The following is a 25,110-nucleotide window of genomic DNA, read 5'->3' on the forward strand; positions in this document are numbered from 1 at the left end:
TCCCGGCCTGGCCTGGCCCGGCCCGGCATGTCACATTAGCTGCCCACAGGAACAGGGCTGGGGTGGCCCCTCATCCCATGCTCACCCCCTCGCACTTTTAAGGGGCAGGTTTGATTTTGATTCTGCAATAAATTATAATGATGCATCATTGTTCTTGTTATTTAGCCCCTCCCCCCCCGAATCCGTGGTGTCCTAGCTGCCACCTGGGCAGCCCCTGCCCAGAATTGGACCCCTCCTCCCCCCGGGCTGGTGGGACAAGGAAGGACAGGCCAGCAGCCAGAGACACGGAAACGCAGTGGAAAGCCAGCTTTGCATGTCTCTGGTGCATCCCCCCACACTGGCCAACAGCCGCTTGCTGGACCCATGGATAGAAGCCCCCCCACCCCCGCCCCAGGCTGGGTGTTTTGGGTAGGAAACTTTGGTTGGGGGCGGGGCTTTGCGCCCGAGCGGTGGTTCCCCGTGGCCCGAGCGGCGCACACCCAGGGCGGCTACGGCCGGTCGGACCCATCGCCTTGTCCACACGAGTGCGCTGCAGAGTTCAGCCACGCCGGAGTTACCGCAGTGTCCTATTCTTCGTCCCCCTCCCCGTTTGAACGGAGACGGGGGTCGCTGGGCCCGGTGGGAGAAGGGGATGAGGGGCAGCGCTCCCTGGACCGGTGTCACTCTCTCTGGAGCGCGCTCCGGACCGAACCGGTTCTACCGGTGTGAACGCGGTGGTGCCCGGGTCTGGATGCACCGCCCCGCTCTGCACGGCGTATCTCGGGCGCGCCGCAGCCGGTCCCGCTCTTCGCTGCCCCCCCCCCGGGGCGGAGCTGGGGACCCCCCCGAAATCCCCCCCGGGACCCTCTCCTCGCCCAGCCGGCGCCCCGGGACTCGCTCGTCGCCGGCTGAGGGCGGGGCCGGGGCAAGAGAAAGTGAAACGCGGCGCCGGGTCCGACCGACTCGCTCAGGAAATTCCCCTTCGTCAGTCGTCCCCCGGAGCGGAGCCCGGCTGCAGCGGCCAACGGTACCTGCGTTTTCCCCTCGCCGGGACTCCTGGGTTCTCTCCGGGGGTCAGAGCACGGGGGGCTGGGAGCCAGGACGCCTGGGTTCTCTCCCCAGCTGTGGGAGGGGAGGGGAAGAGAGGAGAGGACTAGGGAATGGTGGGTCAGAGCAGGGGGGCCTGGGAGCCAGGCCGCCTGGGTTCTCTCCCCAGCTGTGGGGGGGGGGTTTAATGGGGTCGAGTGGGGGCTGAGACACCCAGGTTTTTTACTGGCTCCACAGTAACTTTGTGGCCCTGGGCCCTGCTCCATTCCCCAGCTTCCTCTGCAGGCACCACGGCCTCCCCGAGGGCCCCGTTTCTGTTTCCCCAATGGCCTGTGGTGCGGAGGGGGTGGGTGCCCAACCTGGCTCTCTGTCCCAGCGCTGCCGGCGCTTGGCTCTGCAGGACGCGTGGGGACGGGGCAAGAGGAAGCGGGACAGCACGGGGACGGGCAGGCGCGCTGGGTGCCCGGACGTGGCCTGGCTGTGGCAGGCAGCTCTGTGACTTGGAGGCACGGACATAAGCTAGCAGCCCCTCCAGAAAGGTGTGTCCTGGGGCCTGGGATTCTCCGGGGCATCCTGCCGCAGAGCGAAGGGGCTGAAATCCTGCTACCCCTCCCAGGCCCCTGCACCCGGGGCTGCAGAACCACCCGTAGAGCTCCGTCCATCTCTGGGCCTGGAGGATGCGCTAGCAGGGACCAAGGGAGAAAGGGACAGGAGGGAAACTCAGAGGTTGCTGATGGTTAATGCTTTCCCCCTCCCCCCGGTCTTCCCAGTGCTCAGGTTGCCAGCGCCTAACCCACCGTCCGGACCCAGGTGTCCTGCAGACGCCCTGCCCAGCGTGCTTGGGCCAGGCCAGGGATCCGCGCAGGGGCCGCCTGCACGCCTGGATGGGCTCATCACAGAGCGAGGGCCCCAGCTGCCAACTGCAGGAAGCCCTGGAGGGGGTGCCCCAAATCGACAACCGAAACTCAGCGGTGCATGGCTGTCCGATGCTGCGGGCCTGCCCCAAGTGCCACACCCTGGTGACCCACGTGCAGAAGGGCAGCTGCCCCACGGTGTGGTGCCCGGCGTGCAAATGCTCGTTTTGTTTCCGGTGCTTGAAAGAGGGTTACTGCGGGTCCGGGTCCCCGCTATGCCCCATCAAGGAGCGGCAGCGACTCTAGGGAAAGAGAAGCGGCCAACCCCAGCTGTGACCCAAGAATGTCTTTGTGTGCCAACGGGCTGGGGGCTGGGGTGGGTGGGGGGGGCACCGAGTCGGTCAGGGTTCCCCCAGCTCAGGTATCTGCACGATTGTTCACGGCAGGACGGCAGGTCCCTACGGAGAGTCAGGAACACGCTGGGCGTCACGGCCCCTGCGGAACGTCTGCGAGGACTGTAGGAAAGTCAAGAGTTAAAAGCTGGGCAAAGGGTCCGGCCTAAGGCGTGGAGGTGGAAGAAGCCGGCAATAAAGGGTTCCTCTCCCCCATCCGCCCCGGGGACAACCTGTTTGGTTATTTCTAACCAAAGTCAGACGTTGTGCCGCCGGGCTGGAAACGGTTACGATAATCTGGCCCGCTGCAAGAGGCGAGGTGAAGTTCCTGAGATGTCCCGAGCGAGGTCATCGATTCCACGGCCCGACGGGGCCGTTTCACATACCGGACGGGACCTTTCACAAGCGCGTTTTGTTCTCGCCACTTAGCATCGGTCCCGGAAGCGTGCGGCAAAGGCCTGAGCAGAGCCGCAATGAGGCGAGGTTGTCAGCTCCGCGTATGAACCCTGCCAGCAGCTAGTTTGGCTTTTTTCCCCTCCCCGCCCCACTGGTAAAAGCAATAAACTGCTTCTTGTCTGTCCTCTGGCTTGGGAGTTTGCGCTGCCGTAATCCCATATCTCAGCACCCTTTGGCCTGGGCTGGCGAAATGCACGAAACAATTTCTCTTTTAGGGTGGCCCTGCTGTTTTCCCCCCTCCGTTGTGGCTTCCAAGAAACTGTTATCAAAGGGGCGAAGGTCCCTCCGTCGCGGTGTCCCGCTCAGCGGCTGCGCACCTGCGGCTGGGTGTGTGGATCATACCTGAGGCTACCCCGGGACGCTCCTCTGCTGGGCTGAGTCAGGGACTTCCCTGGCCCGTCTGCTGCTCCCCTTCCACTAGGTCTGTCCAGATGCTGCGGCGGGGAGTGAGGGGGGTCAGCCCCCGGAGGTGGGGGGGTTAGTTAACACCCAGGATCTGTTCCTGTTTTGAGGTCGTCCATCTCCCCCGAGAGCCCAGGTCTCTTGAGATCCTCCCAGGGCATTTCCTAGTGCCTGTGTTACATCGATCCACCGCGCAGCCACCCCCCTGCCGCAGGCTGCAGCCTCCCCCACCCATTCGCCCGCTCCACCACCCCAGCCCCCCGGGCAGCCCCAGCCATTCTGCTGGGGTGCCAGATGAGTCCAGGCGATGGGGCAGTGCAGGTTGGACATTAAGAAAAACTTCCTCACCCTCCAGGGAATTAACCATGGGAACAAACTGCTGCAGGAGGCTGGGTGATCTCCGGCCCTGGAGGTTGAGAACCGCTGGTTTAGCAGGTCTTTTGAGCCAGAACCCGGAGCAGAGGGTGGGCCTGGATTCTCCTGTCAGCCTCCGTGGGAGTGGCAAAGCCGTGGCAATGACAATGAGGCCTTGTTTGGGGGAAGAGACTTTCCACACCCCCTGGAAGAGGAAACCGCAACTTAGTCAGAGGGCTGGGCCAGGAAGAGGCCGCAGCAGATCCTGGAGCCAGAGAGGGGCTGCAGGCAGAGAGACCGAGACTGAGGAGACGCCGTCCTTGTGGTGAGCGGATCACCCGGCACAGTCCCTGCTTCGTGGTGCCCCGTTCAGTGTCTGCGAACCTGTGGCCGGCTGGCCTGGGGCGGTGACGGGCCATGCTCAGCGATGCGGGGGGGGGGGGGGAGGCAACGTTCCCATGCTGTTAAAGGGCATCCCTCTCATTCCCTTCCTCCCCCCTTCCCCCACTCCCGTCTTCGTCTCCTTCTCACCCCTCTTCCTTGTTACCTTCCAGAGCCCAGCCCCGCCAGTGTCCCGGGCGCCAGGGCCACCTGCGGGCATGTGGTGAATTTGGCACGGGCACAGCTGGACCAGGTAACCTGCCCAGCCCCCAGGGCGTCTCCACGAGCTGGTGTGAGCAGGTGGGGCAGAGCAGGTGGGCTGAGGCTAAATCCTGCCGTCAGGCCCCCTCTCGCTGCTCCTCGCTGTCCGCTGCCCTCGGTGCCCGGCCGTGCCCTGGCTCTGGCTCTCCGAGGAGGGAGGGGGCAGGGCGGGGCAGGGCATCCCCTAGGGCACTGGGTGCTGCGGGGGGTTCTCACGCTGCTGCTTGCCTCCCCTGCAACAGCTCCAGGAAATGGGCGCATGCTGGCCGCGTTGTTCCCAAGGGGTTTTGGAGACTGACACGACCAATGGCTGCGGGGCTGACTTTGGTGAGGTCTACGGTGGTGGCGGTGACTGCGGATTTGACGCCGGCGGTGACTGGGGCAGCGGCGGTGACTGCGGCGGTAACTACGGTGGCGGCGGTGACTGCGGTGGTGACTATGGCGGTGGCGGCTGTGACTGCGGTGGTGCCGGTGACTGAACCAAGCCAGAGCCAGCCCTGGGAGTTTATGGTTCATGGCGTCAGCGGAGGAAGAACTTGCAAGAAGCCAGGACTCTGCCCTTCGTCACCCGAAGAACAGGGCTGGCTCCTCATGGACTCCTCGGCTCTGGGAGGGGAGTGGGGTCCAGTGGTTAGAGCAGGGGGGGTTGGGAGCCAGGACTCCTGGGTTCTGTCCCCGGCTCTGGGAGAGCAGTGGGGTCTAGGCCAAACACTGACAGCGGCTGAGTAGGGAACAGGGAGCTGAGCGCAGCCTGCAGTCCAGTGTCACGGCCCGGGCCCCTCACGCCCGGCTCAGGTTCACACAGTGGGGCCCGGCTGCCCCCAGAACCTGGCATCTCCCCTTTAAGCCAGCCAGGCTCCGGCTCTGATGCCTGGCGGGCTCTTGCAAGGACACTGCTGCCGGCTCTTGCCAGGACTCACGCCGGCTGAGTGACATCTTGGCAGCCCCTGTGGCCATAACAAGCCAAGGAGACTCCAGCTCTATTTAGCTGGCATCTAGTTGTGCGGCAGCTGGTCCTGCAAGATGCCAGCCCGGGCAGGGGGCTCTGAGGCACCAGCCCGGCTCCATGGGCTCTGGTGCTTCTGGCCCCGGCTCCCGGAGTCTTGACACACGGCGGGCGCCTGTCTTCAGGGAAGTGGTTCTGGCCCTCGAGGGTGGGACGGGAGAGCGCTGTGTGGGGTTAGAGTGAGCCAGATCCGGGGGGGCTGGGAGCCAGGACTCCTGGGTTCTCTCCCCAGCTCTGGGAGAGGAGTGAGGTGGTTGGGGGGGCTGGGAGCCAGGACCCCTGGGTTCTGTGGCCCGCTCCATCTCTCTGATCTGCCTTGCAAGCCTGTCTCAGGTCACTTTAGGATTGGGGTCTTGTCTCTCTCTCCATGACCTGCGCAAACAGTGGCATTTAGGATGTGGCCAAATCCCTGCTGGGTTGCTGCGGCCCCGAGTGTGAATTGCATCCCCTGCCCCAGCCAGCACAGCCGAGAACAAAACCCGCACACACGCTGCCCGAGAATCCATGCTGCAGACACGCCAGGCCCGCGAGAACGCAGGGGGGTGGTGGTTGGTCGCCATGGGGTGACTGTGGATTTGCTGGGGGGCAGGGGGTGACTTCCTCAGGGATGGTTCTGCCCTTAGTTACCCCTGGGAAAAACGAAAACAAAAATTCACTGCTGCCAATCCAGCGTCGACATACATCATAACCCCGCTGCAGGGCCAATCTGGGTGTCCCAGCGTGACCAGCCTCACTAAGGGGACACGGGCCCAGCCCCATTTGTGACTGATCAGATGCCTCCCAGGTAGGGCTCGGCAATTGGTTAAAGGCACCTGGTCCTCCTAAAGGCCGGCTGGAGCACTGTGGAGCTGCAGAAAGCGGGTGGGATTGTGGGAGAACCCAATCGGTGGGGGAAGGAATCGAGCTCTTGTAGAAACGCCCGAGCAGGTGGGCAGTGGAGTCAGAGCTCCTGCGGGACACGGGAAATCTAGCCACCCTGGGCAGGGGAGTTGCTAAATGGGGATACTTTGCTTAAGTCTGCTGTTTAACCAGGCGGGGCAGAATTTGATTTTTGCATATGTGTGTGTGTGAATAATTTTGGTGGATAATGATTATTTTTAAGCATTTTTAAGGGTTTTTTTTTATTTGGTACTGATTTAAGTTTTCCCAGGTGTGGGAAATGCGGGGGGGTGGGCGGGGAGTTTGGATCATTACTGAATGACCGTAAGGGTTGAGTTAAAATTTTTCCAACTGTTCAAGCCCCATCTGGCCAACGTCACCTGTCTAAACGTACAAAGCATATAGCCTTGAGTCAGCTAATGGCCCGGGTTTTTACTGTTCTGTTGTGGCTGTAGGAAACAAATTGCAGGAGTGCCATGCCAATAAATTCTCAGCCCATGTTTTTCTGAGTTTGCCTCTCTGTGCATTTTGATTACTACCGTCCTCTTCCCGGCTGAGCGGAGCACGAGGGGGAGTTTGTAGGCCCAATTATCACAATGAACCTCGGCGCAGATTTAGTCATTCCAGTGTTTACTCCAGATTTACAGAGCTACTCCAGATTCACCCCAGGGTTATTTTCTAAATCCAGAGCGACTCTTCCCTGATGGCAACCCAGTGTATGCCGGCGACGCTGAGTAAACCTGCAGTGACTTCACCCCTGGTGTGAATGCCAGGCTGCTCCGAGGTTGTGCCAGCTTTCCAGAGTAACTCCAGGTTTACAGCAGACCCTGGCTCGTCTGTTTTGGGGCTGGGCGAAGGCTCGGGCCTGCCACTCTTAAACCGTGAGGGGGTCAAAGCCTTTAGTGCAGGACCAGGCCCTGCGTTCTCAGAAACGGTTTTGGGTTGCTCAGTTTTGGGGTGGGCGCCCTGCACGGGCCTAGTTGTCCGACAGCATCCTCTGAAACCCAGCCTGCCATGAGGGGCCTCGCAAGCTGGACGTTCACAATCCTTTGTGGTGGCTTTTGGCAATAATTAGCCAGGGTCGTTCATTTAAAGGCTGCAGCAAAGCATCATAAATTTCTAGGCAAGCTTCAGCCACGAGAGGGGGCCAACATCCACGTGGAGTTAGTAGGCGTTGGCTGGCGGCCCAGCTTGAATCTCCGTCTGGCTGGTTGATGGATGGCAAGGGTGTATGAGATGGAAAAGCCCCCGTCCCCAGGCTGGCAAGGCATCCATCCCTACAGCGTATTTCCCAACGGGGGCCAGAGAGATTACTGATCCATCTACACTGGAGTTTTCTAACCCGAGGTACCTGACTGCCAATTAATTCCAGTTAGCTAGCATGCTTCTACGTGCAGATTTGGACACGCTGCAGGGTTTGTTGCAGGACACAATCCCTGGGGTAAACCACGTCTAGGCTGTGCCCTAGGATAAACCACACGTCTATAGCCGGGAACAAAGTCTTGTGGAGTCTCTGAACTAGCATGTGCAAAAATGTTAGCTAATTTGGGCAGAGAGAGACGAGAGAGAATGCTTTTTTCCCTCCATAATTAGATGTGACAGAATTTGATTTTGTGTATAATTTTGATGGATAATATTGTTTATTTTGAAGCATTTTTATTTTTATCCAAGTTTTTACAGTTGTGCAAAATTCTGAGGTCTGCCCTTTTTTTTTTTAATGTTTATGGATCAAAATGTTCACAGGGGTGGCAAATTAGGCGGGGCTCAGATGATGACAGACGTTAATTCAAAAAGTGCAAGCGTCATACGCAATTGGAAGACAAATTGTCAATGTGACGTGGGAAAATGTACAAAGCAAATATCCGCAGATCAAACTGCAATAAGTTCTCGAGGTGTTTTTCTTCTTTGGCCTTGCTGTGAATTTTGGTTGGTTATTGATGGGCTTTTTTTTTTTTTTTTTGGTCAGTTTGCGTCTGCGCTGTGAAATTGACATTCACTAGCAATCTAACCCTTCCACGGCCCGGTCTGCACTAGGAAAATAGGCTGGTATAACTACACTGCTCAGAGGGGTGAAAATCCCAAGCGACGCAGTTAAACCGCCCTAACCCCCGGTGTAGACAGCAGTAGGTGGTAGAGTACCTACACCAACTTTCTCCTGTCGGTATAGGAAGCGTCTTCTTTGAGGCACTACAGCGGCACCGCTGCAGCATTTTAGGTGTGGACAAGGCCTAAGTCTATCCATAATTTGTCAAATCACTGAAACGTCTCCCCCTCCCTCCCCATATCTCTATGGAGCATTGGTGAGTCTGAGACTGGATATTAATGAGGCCAGTTCTGCTGTGTGCTCTGCAGACAGATGGGCTCAGAGAGGAGCTGCTGAAGAAGGGGAGGGCTGGAACTGTCTCTGGGGGAAGAGGGGGGAACGAGAACCCAGGACCTCTAAGAGGCAGCTGCGGGCAATGGGCTAGGAAATTAGAACTCAGTGTGGTCCAGCAGGTTCAAATTAACCCTTAATGGTCCCCTGTGGGGCAGTGCCTGTTATCTCCCATGATGCACTTTGGGTGAGATATTCTGGTGCATCCTGGCCTGGGGGGGAACCTCCAGGAGAATGGAAACCAAACTACATCTACCATGAGGCATTGCAGAAGAGACATTTTCCCGTTTTCAGGCACGTGTCTGAGAAGTCGACACTTTCCATGGAGAAGGACGCTCTTCGCCAACCACTGTTTTTGGTTGCAAGCCCAGTTTACCATCAACAAAGCAGTTTCGACTGTGAATTTCTTATCAGTCCTAAGGCTGAACCCTTGAAGGTCTCTTGAAACTTTGGCTCAATGTTCAACCAACGGATAAGAGGAAAGTGTCTAGTTAACAACTGAGTTCTGCTTGATAAGCATTGAGCAATTTCTAGCATGGAAGTCATTGACCTTCCTCTCCAGATAGCTGGTGCAATCATGCAATCCTGGGAACAACACACCACTATCTGCATTCGATGGCTTTCTTAGGAAGTCAGGTAACAAAGACTCCTTGTAGGCAGGACAGATAAATAGCCGAGCTCTTTGTCTCCACGATGATGAGCTATGACCTACGTCTCCTGTTACTAGAAGACGACTGAGAAGGAAAGAGGCTGTGTGTCAGAAATGCGCCCCTTTTTCCATGGAAAAGGTGCTGAAGCACGTTGGATGGATCTCAGCAGAGCAAGGGTGCATTTGTCAGGGCCTGAGAGCAGCATGTTGCTGCCATTGAGACACAAAGGGAGGAGATTTTTAGCGGTGACCACAGCTTATCTCTGTCTAGTTAGATGAGATGGGGCACCCTGGGGGAGGCATACCTCTGCCACAGTGGTCTCTAGTTCCACACACAGCGGGGTGCTCTCTTCCAAAGGGAGCTGTTGATGAGATTGTGTTTATTACCCCCTTCGGCATATGACAGTGAAAGGCAGAGCTGAATCTCCCATAAATTACTTTCCAAGGTGTAAGCCAAAGGATCCCTGCTCAGCAGAGTGAGAATGAGGATAGGGGCTGAGCACCGTTGCTGTGCACCGTTCCCCCTGATACTCGTGGCAAAGGATGAAGAAGCTGCTGACACTCATTGTCCTCCTCTTCCTCGGTGGCTTGGCTTCTTTTCACCAGACGGGAGGTGAGTGTAGCTTTTACTCCCAGCAGCTGGTTAGAGAAGAGCCGGAGCCCACTCCTGTCTCAAGGGCATCTGGTGTTTACTTACTTCATTAAGTTCTCCGGAAGTTCCCATGCTGGGGATGCAGCTGTGAGGTTTCCTCAGGACCTCAGGGTCCCCTTGCTGTTTACCTTTATGAGGGCAGTTCCCAGATCCAGATACCACTCTGCCCCCCTGAGGGCGTTCCCAGTTCCGAGTTCCAGTGAAATAAGATCCAGAGGACAGAGGCAATGAGTTGTGTGGAGGTGGAAAGGTGTAATACAAACAAGAGGGAGTCATTTTTCACACAACGTGCAACTCACTTGTGGAACTGCTTGCCACAGGATATTGTGATGGCCAAAAGTATAACAGGGGTCAGAAAAGAACTAGATAAATTCATGGAGGATGGGTCCATGAATGGGTGATGGCCAAGATGGTGAGGGACGCAACCCCATGCTCAGGTGACCCTAAACTTCTGATGATTGGAAGCTGGGAGTTTGCAATGTTGTTGTAGTTGTGTTGGTCCCAGGATATTAGAGAGACAAGGTGGATGAGGTCATACCTTTTACTGGACCAACTTCTGTTGGTGGAAGAGACAAGCATTCAAGCTACAGAGAGCTCTTCTTCAGGTCTGGGAAAGGGACTCAAAGTCAAAGCAAAATGCAAGGTGGGACAGATTGTTTAGCATAAGTAGTAAGTTAGCACATATTGACATCTGACGAAGTGGGTTACAGCCCACGAAAGCTTATGCATGCAGAAATTAAATGTGTTAGTTTTTAAAGTGCTACAGGACTCTCATTGTTTTTACAGTATACAGACTCACACGGCTACCCCTCTGGAACTTTTCACATATTGTGAGGGACTATTCAAGGAGACTGTTAACCCCTCTGCTGTCATAGGACAATAAAGGGGAGTTAGTGAGTTAGAGTTGTAATAAACCACAAATCCAGTGTCTCTAAGTCCATGATTTTTGGTGTCTGACAGAGTTATTAATTCAAGTTCCCAGGCTTGTCCTTGGAAGGCGGCGTGCAGGTCTGTTTTGAGTACGAGGATTGAGAGGTCAGACATGGAGTGACCACTTTGTGCAAAGGTTTAGCCGACAAGCGGCTGGGTGTTTTTGTCTTTTACCATTTTCCTGCATGTGTTCATTCCAGGGCACAGGGATTGTCTGGTTCTCTGCGCCCCCCCAGATGCTAGTGGGACATTCAGTGCCCTGGGCAAGGTACCCCACATGTTGTGATTGGCGTGTATAAGACCCGTGTATCAGGAAAGGGGTTTGGGGAAGCTGAGCAGTGCAACAGTGGAGATATGGCTCCAGGTTTTGCATCTCTTGTTCTGACAGAGGCTGGTGCTGCTTTGAGTTGGTGGGTCCGAGTCTATGATGAGCTTGGTGAGGCAGGGTGTTGTTTGAAGGCCAGAAAGGAGGGTTCAGGAAAGATTTCTTTCAGGATGGGGTCCCCACCTGGGGTTGTAGTTGTTTGTATGGTTGTTTGTATGGTTTCCAAGGTGGGATGGTAGGTGACAACTAGGGGTGTGCGGTCAGAAGGTTGTTTTTTTTAATTCCTGTCCTGATGCATTTCTCTCCGGGTAGCTAGGTGGCCCTTTCCATGTTGCAATCTCCTTCTCTGGCGGAGCGGCCTTGTTTGGTGAAGGCAGTTTTGAGCATGTTAAGGTGTATATCCCAAGCTTTCCTCTGAGCCTATTCTGTGGCTGCAGATAACAGATATCTTGGTGCGTTTGGGGTGATGACTGGATCTGTGAAGGTAGGTGTGGCGATCTGGGGGTTTCTTGCAGATAGTGGTCTGGGGGATTCCATTGCTGAAGTTGATCGTGGTGTCCTGGAAGTTGACACTGGAGCAGCTGTGTTCCAGAGAGAGGTTGATGGACAGGTGTGGGGGTGGTTGACATTGTGAAATGGATGCGTGAGTTTCACTCGTCCCCACAGAGGACGCAAATATCATTGAAGTATCACAGGTATAGCGTTGGTGTCATGACCGGAAGTGGAAGCCAGGGGGATCTCTCCATACCTGCCCTGTTCTGTGCACTCCCCTTGGAACTCTGCTACGGGCAACTATCCAATACAGGACCTTGGGCAAGCTGGACACAGGATGGGAAGTCTTGTAGTCTTCCAGAAAGCCCAGTGGTGGGGGAAAGAGAAGGGGGAAAGCGTGTTTCTGCTGGGAGATTTCAGGCAAGGTGAGAGGACTGGGACCAAAGTAGGTGTTTTTGGGCAAAGCAGCGATGACGTGTAGCTGGTGACTCCTCTGTTGCCAGGATCCAGGACTTAAGTAAACTTAGATGTTTAAGGTCAGAAGGGCTCATCTCGTCTGACCTCCCGTATGGTCCGGGTCCGACGACATCTCCCACTTCCCTCTGTAGAAGCCTAATAACTGGCCAATAGTTACAAGTTGCCACCTAGCACTTCCGGTGCAAGCCGATTTATTCTTTGGGTGAAAGCAAAACAGAGAAAACCTATTTAAAAACAATACAAGAACCAACACACCTGCTCCTGGAGTTCCCACAAGCAGGTAATTAGCAGAAAACCGGTCTCCCACACTCTGCTTCAAAGGGACGGACTCATTTGCTCACCCCAAGGATTTCCTAGGAAATCCACTTCACACACATTGTCCTCAGAAAGTCCTTTGATCTTCCTGATCATTCCTGGGGATTGCCTGCGTCCGTCTCCTGAGGGAGTTACGTACCATTCTACAGTAAAACGTAACACCGGTGGCATTTCGTGCAATGGCCTGCAAAGGTATTAAAGGTAATTCAGTATGGTTTGATAAGGTTTCTCTTAATTCCACAAGGTTTATCCAGGATATTGTCGCAGCCGTCCCAGAACAGACGGTCCTTCTGCCCCGGGATCATGTCTCCGCTCATCCTTTTCAAGACAATAGACAGACTGAGCTCTGTCTTTCACCCTCTGTGAGGCTTTTCTCCAGCCCCCAGATAATGTTGGTGGCTCTCCTCCAGATCCAATTATTCCACACCCTGTAAATAATAAAACACCCCACGTCCACATCTCGGCTGGGTGGAGGGGAAATAAACCCAGAAGCTGAGGGCGAAACAACGGCCCCCCGTGAGCCCTATCCATAACCCTCATGAGAACCCAAACTTGCTTTCTTCCTTGGGAACGCCCCACAAGGATGGGGCAAGCAGTGGCCCGGGACAGGAGTTGGGGTGGGGGAGCCTGGGGCAAGGAGCTCCGGGCCCATTCTCCCCTGCGGCGTCTGCCCCATGGCTGGCCAGAGAACGGTTGGTTCTGGTTCCTGGGCACAGGCTGCGAGGTGCGAATCAACCGGCTCGCGGGAGACCGTGGCCTTTGTGTTGCTCAGCGTCGTCGTCCTGTTGGTAAGAGAGACTGGCCAGCACCTGGGCGGAGGGGAGGGTTGGACCTTCCAGCGGGGATCTCCCCCCCCTGTGGAGGCAGGCATTTCTGTTAATGCTCCTCCTCTCTGTGTGTGTCTCTCCCCCCCACCGCTCTGGGGTCTGCAGAGGTACTAGCCTGGTACTGGGCTGGTTTAACAGGTGGACAGGGACCTGCCATCGTCGGGGAATTGTGCTGTTAGCTCCTTACCAAGACTGAGGGTTCGAGGCGGTGGGGGGGGTGTACATGTGACCTGCTTCTCTGGAGGGGGGGCTAATCTCAAGTGCCTGGGCCCCCCAGCTCTGAAGCAGGGTCACTCACTCCTGCCAGGAGGCGGGAACCATGGCGTCTCTCCGACTGGACACGGCTGGGAGGGGAACGGGCCAGGGCACAGAGTCAGGGCAGATCAGCCAGGTTGCTGCGTCTGCCAGTGATGTAAATGCAGCCGCCTACACCCCCCCACCCCAGCTTTCCCACTCCAACGGGGTACCGAGCGGCCGGGGGCTGCGGGCTGGTGGGTGGGGATCAAGGAAAGAGAGAGACGCACACACGCCGCCCGTGCCTCAAGTGGGAATTTCTGGCCGTCTTTTTTTTTTCCCCATGGACGCTGGCCATAGCTCCACCGGCCTCTGGCATCTGGGATCATCACCCTGGGATGCAGCCTGGTCAAAGCACCTCAGAACACGACTACGGCCATGCAGGGACCCATGGTCCATCCAGCCCCGTAGATGGCCTGACAGCAGCCGGCGCCAGGGGCTGCAGGGGGAATGAACAGAACAGGGTGATTTATGGTGCAATCCAGCCCCAGTTGCCCTGCCCCGGCTTCGGGCAGCCGAAGGTTTAGGGACCCCCAGAGCAGGGGGTCGCATCACCCACCCTCTTGGCGAATGGCCGTTTCTGGAGCTGTCCATTGATAAGGGGAGATCGGGGCCCAGGCTCCGGTTAAGGACAGCGGCTGGGCTAGATTTGGGGTCGATGGAACGGGAGCCGGGCCGGTGGGTTTGGGTCTGCCACCAGTTCTCAGGCCCCACGAAGGGCCGACCCAGAGCGGGGAGCATCCACGACCCGACGCTGACGGGCAGTGTGAGGCAGCCCCAGGCGAGGTGAGGGGAGCCCCATCTTGAACAGATTGTTCAGACACACGTGGGCTGTCGGGATCCAGAGGAAAAGGGCCTGGGGGCAGAGAGAGAGACGTTTCAAGCAGATCCTGCCTCTGGCCAGTCTGAACACTGGCATCACCTCTGCTCCGAAGGCGTCTGATAAACCTGGCCCTGCTCTGCAAAGGCGGCCATGGAGGATTCATAGGTTCCCAGGCCAGGCGCGATTGTGACCCTCTAGTCTGACCCCCTGGCACAGCTCAGGCTGGAGACCTGCACCCACAAGCCATTCACAGAGCGGATCTGTTAGGAAAACATCCCACCTTGATTTAAACATGGTCACGGATGGAGATGCCGCCACGACCCTGGGAAATCATCCCAAGGGCTAATTATGCTCACTTTTAAAAGCCCTACGCCGTCTTTCCAGCCTGAATTTGTCAGACGTTATGCCTTGGTCTTCTGGGCGGAAGGGCTTGTTATTATCAGCAGTGTGCCCTGGTTGCCAAGAAGGCTAACGGATTATGGGGCTGCATTAGGAGGAGCATTGCCAGCAGACCGAGGGAAGTGATTATTCCCCTCTATTCGGCACTGGTGAGTCTGCATTTGGAGTATTGTGTCCAGATTTGGGTCCCCCACTACAGAAAGGATGTGGAGAAGTTGGAGAGAGTCCAGCAGAGGGTGACAAAAATGATTAGGGGCCTGGAGCACAAGACTTATGAGGAGAAGCTGAGGAAACTGGGCTTGTTCAGTCTGCAGAAGAGAAGAATGAGGGGGGATTTGATAGCAGCCTTCAACTACCTGAAAGGGGGTTCCAGGGAGGATGGAGCTAGGCTGTTCTCAGTGGTGGCAGATGACAGAACAAGGAGCAATGGTCTCAAGTTGCAGTGGGGCAGGGCTAGGTTGGACATTAGGAAAATCTTTTTCCCTAGGAGGGTGGTGAAGCACTGGAATGGGTTTCCTAGTGAGGTGGTGGAATCTCCATCCTTAGAGGTTTTTAAGACCCAGCTTGACAAAGCCCTGGCTGGGATGATTTAGTTGGGGCTGGTTCTGTGTTGAGCAGGTGATTGGACTAGATACCTCCTGAGGTCCTTCCCACCCTCATCTTCTAGGATTGAGTGTGGGCTGCCCATCCTGGGACTCAGACTGTGCTCACGTCGCCCTGTCACGGTCTCCGCGTTGGGCTAAATGACAGGAATTCCCAGAGTCTCTCACTCTCGGGCCAGGTTTCCAACCCCTCAGACCTTCTCTGGGCCCTGCGACTGAGCGGGAGGCTCGCGTCTCGTACCGCGCAGCAAGAAGCAGGTGTGTGGGAGTCCGGAGGCCCTGCCCCAGGGCTTTTGGGGCCATGTGGCAGAGCAGGAGGCCCTAGAAGTCTGGCCGGGGGGACAGCGCTGACGGGGGTCCCACGACACTGAGAGAGAGAAAATGCACCTGCACCCCTGAATCTGCAAAGACACACACGCTGCACTGCAGCTGTGCCCAGAGACACACGCCCGAGCCGAGCCGTGCACTCACGGAGGGGTAGCGAGAAACCAGCCGTAGGCTCCACCCCCTCAGCACAAACAAACACAACCCCTCCGCAGCCCGCACCCAGCACCACAAACACAGAGACAGAGCGCCTTCCGCGTGCACACCAGTGCAAACGGAGACAGAGCGGGAGCCCGCACACAGCCACGCACCCGCAGCGGCACAAACAGAGCCAGGCCAACAACCACGCACAACCACACCGACGCTCACGCTCGCACACCACACAGACCAATGGAGACGTTACACAAACACAGCAGCACAAACAACCCAGAGCCCCCTGCTCACGAGTGCACAAAGAGACGTGATCCGGCGAGATGGGCGGAGGTGCACGCAAAGGCGGGCTCACAACCAAACACAGACTCACACATTGAACCACGCACACACACAGAAACTAGCCACAGATACAGTAACAACCACGCACAGACACAGTAACAATCACGCACACACACACACACACACTAACTGCGCACAGCCCCCCACACATATACACAAAAACTAGCCACACACACACACTAGGCACACATGCACACCCCTGGAGCCTGTGACACACACACACACACACACATTACAAAAGCCATCAAGCCCCAGGCACACAAATGCACCTGGTCCTGGACACACATATGCCTGTGCATCCACAAGGAGACACAACCACACGCAGACACACAACTGTGCAGAGCCGCTGGGGGTGCAGAGCTGGGGCTGTGATTTTGGGGGTTCTGGGGGGCACACCCCACCCTCTTCAGGCAGAGCCCAGGTGCTCAGAGCAGCAGCCATTCTTGCCCCAAGGGCTGACACCCCCCTCTGAGGCTATTGAGGGGGTGTCACCCCATGGCCTGGACGGGGAGCCGGGGGAGGGGTTGGGGGGGCAGGGAGGATTTCTGGGGCTTTGTGGGGCAGGTCTCTGCATTTATTGGGGGACAGCGCAGGACCCTGTGTGGTGGAGATCTGAGCAGGGCGTGCTGTCTCTATGGGGCTGGGGGGGCTGTGTAGGGTCTTGTGGGGCTAGGAGCTGGGGCAGGCCTCAGTGGGACTGTGTGGGGCCCTGGAACTGGCAGGTCTCTGTGGAATTGGGGGGCTGTGACAGCCATGGGGGGCCTCCAGGGGTTGCGCAGGGCCCCGTGGGGCTGGGAGCCATGGGGGGGAAGCTCTGGGGGGGGCCCGTCAGTCAGTGGGGGACCCGGGCTAAGGGGTTTTGTCCGTGGGGCTTGTGTTACTCCGCCCGCCCGGGCTGGGGTCGGTGGCGGGGCGGGCTCCCCGGTGCGGGGGGCTGGGGCCGGGGTGCGGGGCTGGTCCCTGGCCGGGCCTCGCGGGGCGGCCCCAGGCGCTGGGTTTCGCTTTCGTTTCTGCCTTTCCGCGCACACCTGCAGGCAGCGCTGGGCCGGGCCGGGCCGTCGGGGACCTGCACCCCCGGGCCGAGGTAACTCCCGCCCCGAGGTGTCTCCCCCCGGCACCGGGGAGCCTATTCCCTGGGGAGACCCCCGCTGCAAACAGAGCGGGAGCTGCTGCTGCTCTAACTGCCCCCCCGAGCCGGGGAGAGAACCCAAGCGTCCTGGCTCCGCATCCCACCAGCCCCTCCCCTGCTCGGATCCACCAGACCCCACCCCCCTCCAGGAGATGGAGGGAGAACCCAGGTGTCCTGGGTTTACAGCCCCTCCCCTGCTCTAACCCGCCAGCCCCTCCCTCTCCCAGAGCCTGGGAGAAAACCCAGGCATCCTGGCTCCCAGCCCCCCCCACCAGACCTCACCCCCCCTCCCAGGGCGAGGGAGAGAACCTAGGAGTCTCGGTTTCCGGGTCCCAGCCCCTCCCAGAGCCAGGGAGAGAACCCAGGTGTCCTCTCTCCCAGCCCCCCTTGCTCTGACCCACCAGCCCCGCCCCGCCCCCCTCCCAGAGCTGGGAGAGAACCCAGGAGTCCTGGCTCCAAGCCCCCTGCTCTGACCCACCAGACCCCCTTCCCGAGCCTTGGAGAGAACCCAGGCGTCCTGGTTCCCAGGTCCCCGCCCCTCCACTCCGAGCCGAGCCATGGAGAGAACCCAGGCATCCTGGCTCCCAGCCCTCCCACCAACCCACCAGACCTCACCCCCTCTCCCAGAGCCAGGGAGAGAACCCAGGAGTCCTGGTTCCTAGGTCCCAGCCCCTCCCACTCCCAGAACTGGGGAGAGAACCCAGGCGTCCTGGCTCTGGCTCCCGTAGCCTCTCCATATCCATCCTAGGTGTTTCCTGCGGGCTTCCTCCTGCTGTGTCTCTGCCCCAGCCCTCCCCTGGTGTCATGGCCTCGGACGCCCCGTCCCTCTCGGACGCCATCACCACCGACTTCCTGACCTGCCCCATCTGCCTGGAGCGGCTGCGCCAGCCCAAGATCCTGCCCTGCCTGCACACCTACTGCCAGGGCTGCCTGGAGGGGCTGCTGGATGACAGCCCGGCTCTGCGGTGCCCCGAGTGCCGGGAGGAGGTGCCCTTGCCGCAGGGGGTGGCCGGCCTCAAGACCAACTTCTTCGTCAACGGGCTGCTGGAGCTGGTGCACCCGGGGGGTGAGGCGGACCTCACCTGCGCCCTGTGCCCACTGCTCGGGCAGGAGGGCGGCCACCCGGCCGTCTCCCGGTGCCTGGACTGCGCCGACAATCTGTGCCAGGCCTGCGCCACCGGGCACCGCTGCTCCCGGCTCACCCACGCCCACCGGCTGGTGAGCGTCCAGGGCTACCTCTCCGGGCAGCACGACGAGGAGATCCGGCGGCGCCAGGCCGTGCAGTGCCAGGAGCACCCGGGCGAGGAGCTGCGCTTCCTGTGCCAGCCCTGCGCCAGCCCCATCTGCCGGGAGTGCCGGCTGGGCGCCCACCTGGAGCATCCCTGCCAGACGCTGGCGGAGGCGGCCGAGGCCCGGCGGCCCCTGGTGGCCGAGCTGCTGGCCGGGGTGGAGGAGACGGCGGGGCGGGTGGCCCAGGGCCGGGCAGCGCTGGAGGAGGAGCTGAGCCAGCTGCGGCTGCACGAGGCCGGCCTGCGGGACGTGGTGGAGCGCACGTGCGCTGACGCGGCCCGGCGCCTGCTGGCCCACAAGGAGTCGGTGCTGGCCGCCCTGCGACGCCACGTGGAGGGGCGCGAGAAGGCGGCCGGCCTGCTCCGCGCCCAGCTGGAGCTGCAGGAGCAGCTGGCCCGGAGCACGGCCGCCTTCGCCCGCAAGGTGCTGGGCCTGGGCCGGGAGGTGGAGATCGTCTCACTGGAGGCCCTGATCACCCAGCGGCTCGGCTGGCTCCGCGGCTTCCGCTGGGAGCCCCTGAAGGTGCCGCGGCCCCGGCTGGACATCCGTGCCGACATGCAGAGCCTGGGCACCCTCTTCCAGCTGCAGCTAAGCGAGGCCGAGCCGGCCAGCTGGGACGAGAACAGTGCCTGGAAAGAAACCCCTGCCCCGCAGCCAGCGGCTCCTCCCCCGGAGCGGTCGCCCCGCCGGCCGCCCCCCACCGCTCGCCTCTCCTGCAGCTTCTCGGTGCGGGTCCCTGGTGACAAGAAACGCCCCCGGATCACAGGGATTTGCCCCCTGGGCCCCAGGGAGCTGCTCCTGGCCGATGAGGAGAACCGTGGCCTCAAGCGCTTCTCGCTGCAGGGGGAGTTCCAGGGCGCCGTCCCGGTGCATGGCGGAGTGGCCCCCTGCAGTGTGGCGGTGGTGGGCAGCAAGGTGGCCTACACCGCCGGCTCCAGGCTCTACCTGGCAGAGGGGGATGGCACCCTTCTGTGGCAGAAGGCCCTGCGCCCCACCCAGGCCAGCCACGCCCTGACGCCGGCGGCGGAGGGGGGCAAAGACGTGGCCGTCAGCGTCTCGGGGCACCTGGAGGTCTACGACCCCCAGGGGGAGCTGGTGGAGAAGATCTTCCCGGACGGGCACGACCGCTTAGCCATGGTGTTCTTGGCCAGCCGGCGCGGCTGCTACGTGGCCTCCGACTGGCACCGGCGCAGCGTGGTGGCTTTTGACGGGCACGGGCAGCTGCAGGCGGAGCTGAGCGAGGAGCAGCTGGAGCAGTGCCAGCCGGGGGCCGTCTGCGCCGACGACCGGGGCCATTTCTACGTGGCGCTGCGTGAGCTGAACAAGGTGGTGGCGTTCGGGCCGGGCGGGGAGGCGCTGGGGCCATTCCTCACCGCCCGTCACGGCATCGAGAAAGCCAGGGTGGCCACGGTCACTGGGGACGGGCGCTTTGCCGTGGCCCTGAGTGACGGCACGGTCCACGTTTTCCGGGTCCAGTATCCAGAGCCGTGAGCCGGGCGGGGGGCAGGGGGGAATTACTGTAGGAATGAGTGTGTGTGTGTGTGTGTGTGTGGGTTAGTGTGTGCGATGTGTGAGTGGGCGTATCTGAGGAGTGTGTGTGCAGTGAGGGCATGCATTAGTGTGTGTGTGTGTCTGCATGACTGTGCATGGGCAGTGAGTGTTGGTATGCACACTGCATCTGGTGTGTGTGTGTGTGTGTGTGTGTGTGTGTGTGTGTGTGTGTGTGCAGCAAGTGGGAGCATTTGAGGAGTTTGTGCAATGAGTGCGGGGTGTGTGCCTGTTTGTCAGTGTGTGAATGAGAGTATTTGAGGAGTGTGTGTGTAAAATGAGTGTGTTAGTGTATGTGATGTGTGAGTGAGAGTATTTGAGGAACGTGTGTGTGCATGCATTAGTGAGTGCATGCATTAGTGTGTGTGCGTGCGTGCGTGCACATGAATGTGCACGGGCAATGAGTGTTCGTGTGCACAGTGCGTGTGTGTTAGTGTGTGCGGTGAATGGGAGTGGGAGCCTTTGAGGCGTTTGTGCGGGGTTGGCGCCTGTGTGTCAGTGTGTGCAATGAGAGAGTATCTGAGGAGTGTGCATGTGTCGTGTGCAAGGAGTGTGGTAGTGCAAGCGTGCGTAATGGCAGCATACATGGGTGAATATGTGCTGAGCATGTGTGCAGTGGTGGTTTGTGGGTGAGTGTGCAAGGGATTGTGCTGCTCTGTGTGTGCGCGTGTGCGTGGTGCCACCAACCCCAACACCCCCCTTCTCCTCCTAGCCCTGCCCTGGGACGCCCCCTTCCCGTGTGATGCCTCCGCTCCCCATGGACTCCCCTCTGCCCCCTCCTTGGTGCCAGTTCTTCCCCCTTGGGCCTGGGGCTGGGCGTGAAGGGCTTGGGGGGGGCAGGAGGGGTCTCTAGGGCCCCGCAAGGGGCCGGGGCTGACGCTGCGGGACCCGGCCTGCGTCTCGTGGGTGTAAAAACCGGAGCGACCCCCCCCAATAAAGAGATGAGTTTGGTTCCAGAGCTAGTATCTGTGCGCTGGGGGGGACGGGTGGCGCGCTCCCCTGGCAGGCAGGGCCAGCCCCGATGCCCCAGGGGGACACGGGGGGGGGGGGCTTGTGCTGCAGGGAGCGGGGTAGGGGGGTCAGTTGAGGGGCTGGGCTTGGCCCCGGAGGGACACGCTGGGGCCCTGACTCAGCCCCGACTCCCACTCGGGGCCCTGGGGGTCGTGACTCAGCCACGCGTGGCCCTCCCGCACGTTGGGAACCATGTGCTGGGCAGGGCAGGCAGCTGGGGAGGAGGCTGGGGGGCGGGGAATGGGGCATGGGGCATGGGGAGGGATGGAGGTGGAGATGTGGGGCGGGGAGATGGCCGTCGATGGGGCAGAGGGGGTCGGAGGTGGACTTTTCCCCTCACCTTCACCCCCCCCTTTGTGTTCTGCTCCCCACACCTCGTGGCCCTACCCCTGCTCCCTGGGGCTATACACCCCAGCTCCCCCCCAAAACCCTGCCCCTCTGCAGACGGGGGTGGGAGGTTTGCCTCTGACTGTGGCTGCAGCCTACGGGTGCCTGCAGGCGTGGGGGGCTCTGTCTGTCTCTACCAAGCCCCCCAGCCCCAGGGATCCTGGACAGACAGATCCCCGCCCCTCTGCCACCCCCACCCCCCGCCCCCAGCACAGACCCCCAATGCTGACCAGGTGAGTCACGCCCCCTCTCTGCAGCCTGGCTCTTCCCCCATACACGCCCTGCTTTGCCCTGGCCCCAGCATGCCTGAGCTGCGCGCCAGACGCGCCTGAGCTCCAGGGCGTGCGGATGAGTGTCTGCCTCCCCCCCACCCCACCCTCAGGGACAGACCCGCTGATTGGGGGAGGGGAAATGGGGGGGTTGCTGAGTTTTTAGGAAAATTTACGCCCCCCCCCTCCCCCCAAAGACTCAGATTGTCGGGGACAAAACTCCCGGTGCTTTTTGAAGCCATATTTTTTTACCCCAAGCCCGCTGCTGCTTTCCCACTCAAGGTTTTGGCTGCTACAGCCTCCCCCCCCCCTCATTTCCTCGCTTTTGGCGCTGCATCGCCCACTGTTTCCCCCGAAGCCTTTTCTTTCCAACCACGGGTCGGCTTCCCGTGACTCCGGGAGCTGCAGATTGAAGGGAAGCGCCAAGAAGCCGGAGCTAACTGGCTGGTGCAAACCACGGGCGGTGCCCTCCCTCCAGCCCCACCTCTGGGTTTCTGGGGGCAAAGGCCATGGGCAGCTCCCAGCATCTGGCTTTGGAGACACGACGGAGCAAGGCCCGGCAGGAAGCATCTCTAGTGATGGGAGGAAACAAGGGTCAGCGTCTCCGTCTGGCTGCGTCTGGAGATAAACCAACGGGGGGCTGATGCCGGAACTGCGCACGTGGCGGGACCCATTCCTGTGCCGGGAATTCCCAGCCTGCCCCATCGCGGGAAATTTCGCACTGATTCATGCGGCGCAGCTGGAGCAAGGGGCCTTTCCCCAACAGGGGGCGCCGGCTCCCCTCCGGCCCCAGGGTAGGGTCCCCGTCAGGCCGGGCAGGGTGCAGACCCCACCCAGGACCAGGGTCCCCCGTCATGCCCAAAGAACCCAACTTGCCAAAGGCAGGGTTCTTGGCTGCCTTGGGGGGGAAGGGGGGAGGAAGGGAAACTGAGGCCACATGAGGGGAGGCGGGGGAGGGGGGCGGTGGCAGAGCTGTGGATAGAACCCAGGCGTCCTGAATTCCACCACCCGCCCCTCCCTGCCTCCTGCTCGCCTCCGGGTGGCAGGGGACCAGCCCAGCTGGCTTTTCAGCTCTGCAGCGGCAGGCTTAGGGCTCTGACCCCCGGCTCCTGGAGTGCTGGGGGGAAGGGGGCACATGCCCGCCCTGCGACACACACTCCCCTAGCCGGCGGCTCCCCCAGGCACAGTCTGGCAGCCGGATTAGCGCCGCAGCCGGTGACGAGGCCATGAGTGGAGGGGAGATAACGGGCCGGAGCCGGCCAGGCACCCAGCCGTGAATAAGGGATGCCTCATCCAGCGCAGAGGGTGCAGGGCAACGGGGGCAGATGCTGGAGAGGGGGGCCTGCCCCCTATGGCCACCAGCAATGGGGCCTGGCAGACCAACCCCCCTCCCCTCCCAGAGCCGGGGAAAGAACCCAGGAGTCCTGGCTCCCAGCCCCCCTCCCACTGTCAATGAAGTCCCCCAGCGCCCACTGTTTCCCCATGGGCCGTGTGGGTGTCTGGGTCGTGCGCCAATTGCTCCCCGCCCCCCCGGTGACTGCGCCAGACTCTCCCTTTCGGTCAATATTGACCCGCCAGCCCTTCCCACGCAGCCTGACTCCCGGGGCCGGGCCCTACGCCCTGGGGCAGAGGCTGGGATCCCATCTGGGAGCCAGCAACCAGAGCTTGAGACATGGGGTGCCTGGGAAAAGGGGGGCATGCATCTGGGGTGATGCTTAGACAACATGGGGGGGACATGACTGCAGCCCCTCCTGGCCTCACAAGGGGATGCCCCACAGAAGCCCCCCCTTCAACCCGTGACCCCCATCCTTGCTGGGTGACCCCCCCCAGATCCACCATGCCCCTAATAATCCCATCAACCCCTCCTGGCGTGACCTCACCCCTGCCCCCGGCCTGGCCCCTCCCAGCCCCAGTAACCGCTTAGTGGTTTCTCAGAAGCGAGCTGGGTTTCCCCAGCGCCCCCCCCCCCCACCCCACTTCCAGGAAATGACCTCGGGGATCCCCAGCCTGGGCCAACCGCTGGGGGGGGGGAGCTGCTTCAGGGGTCCCCAAACACAGGATGCAGCTGTGGGGGGGAGAGGGGCCCTTCTGCACTCCCTGCGCAGGGGGCTGGTGTCTGGTGGGGGTGCCAGGACCCCCGGCCGAGGTGACGTGGTTAGCCACACATGTTTTTTCCGGTTCAGTATCCTTCCCCCCCCCATCGTGGTGCCTCTCCACTCCCCTCCCCCCACACACACTTTCTGTCCGCTTTCACTTTGTTTTGCTGTTCCCAGTACAGAAGGGGAAGCGGACTGGGTCCCCTCTAGGGGGCGCTGGCTCCGCTCTGGCCCCAGGGTGGGGGACGGGCTGGCTGGGGGGACCGGCTGGCTGGGGGGACCGTAGGGGGCAGAGAATGGGATGCCAGCATCGCACCCCGCCTCCCCGCAGGGGTTCAACCCTCGAGGGGCTGACTCAGTGGGGCCTGCGGGGGCCTGTCCCAGCTGTAAGAGCCTAGCCAGCTGCTTTTAGCTCCCCAAACATGGGGGTTGCGTAGCAACAGCCCCGCATTCCCGGGCACATGGGAAGGTTCTGATGTTCCAAGGATTCCGCTGCCCCCCCCCGGCAAGTGTCATCACAGGCGGAAATAGCTGGGAGGGGGGAGTTGGATCTAGACCAGCCACAGAGCAACTCTTGGCTCTAACCACTGGTCCCCGCTCCCCTTCCCAAGCTGAGGAGAGAACCCAGGAGTCCTGGCTCCCAGCCCCCCATCACTCTGCTCACTGGACCCCTTCCCAGAGCCGGGGAGAGAACCCAGGAGTCCTGGCTCCCAGGCCCCTGTGCGCTGGTGACTGGACGAGGGAGCGACCAGCAGAACATTCCATCCTAGCCGCTCACCCGCCAGATCCACCAGCCTGGGGCTCCCCACAGTGACCAGCAGCTGAGCCGGCATTCCTGACCTACGGCTCAGACAGTCTGGCTGCGGGGACAAGGGTCTGGGGGGGCCAGGACGCCTGGGTTCTCTCCCTGGCTTTGGGAAGGGAGTGGGGGCTGGAGTTTAGAGGAGGGGGGCTGGGAGCCAGGCCAAGGTGGGGGGCAGCTGGGGGGCAGTCAGGTCTGTAGCCTGCGCTGCCTCCAGGCTATGTTCCCTGCACTGCCCTGCATCAGAGCTGGCCCCTCGCACCGTCGAATTCGCCCCCCGCCCACAGCTCAGACACCAGGGGTCCCTGGCTCCAGCCATATTCCAGGGGGCTGGAATCAGATGGGGCAGACCCCACCCTACCTGACCGCTCCCCGGGCCAGCAGCCTGCCCCTCACACACCCAGAGTGGGTCGGGAGGCCCATTTAGCCCCGGCAGAGCCCTGGGCCGTGGCTCTCGCCATGGTGTCTCGGGAAAATAGAAGGCCTAGGGCACCCCAGGTTGGCCCCCTTCTGTCTCCTGCACCGGGGGGGTGGGATGGGCGGGGCGGGGGGCGCCATAACCAATGCAACATGGCCACGGGGGTGGTGGAGG

At 60.4% G+C, this 25,110-nt stretch overlaps 1 protein-coding gene and 1 long non-coding RNA gene across 2 annotated transcripts; both read left to right on the top strand.

The window, feature by feature from the left end:
* The first annotated feature begins 606 nt into the window (after positions 1-606).
* LOC137156958 (uncharacterized) lies at positions 607-3,571 on the top strand. Its single transcript, XR_010920951.1, has 2 exons — positions 607-1,006; positions 1,797-3,571. It is a non-coding gene; the product is annotated as an uncharacterized lncRNA (long non-coding RNA).
* A 14,344-nt stretch (positions 3,572-17,915) lies between these two features.
* Positions 17,916-20,907, top strand: TRIM56 (tripartite motif containing 56). The gene has a single exon (XM_067553992.1). The coding sequence runs from the start codon at positions 17,920-17,922 to the stop codon at positions 19,894-19,896; it is 1,977 nt and encodes a 658-aa protein (XP_067410093.1). The 5' UTR covers positions 17,916-17,919; the 3' UTR covers positions 19,897-20,907.
* The last annotated feature ends 4,203 nt before the right edge of the window (positions 20,908-25,110 follow it).

Source organism: Emydura macquarii, unplaced genomic scaffold (assembly GCF_026122565.2).
Source record: "Emydura macquarii macquarii isolate MOO-44397 ecotype Brisbane River unplaced genomic scaffold, CSIRO-AGI_Emac_v2 contig_306, whole genome shotgun sequence".
NCBI lineage: Eukaryota > Metazoa > Chordata > Testudines > Chelidae > Emydura > Emydura macquarii.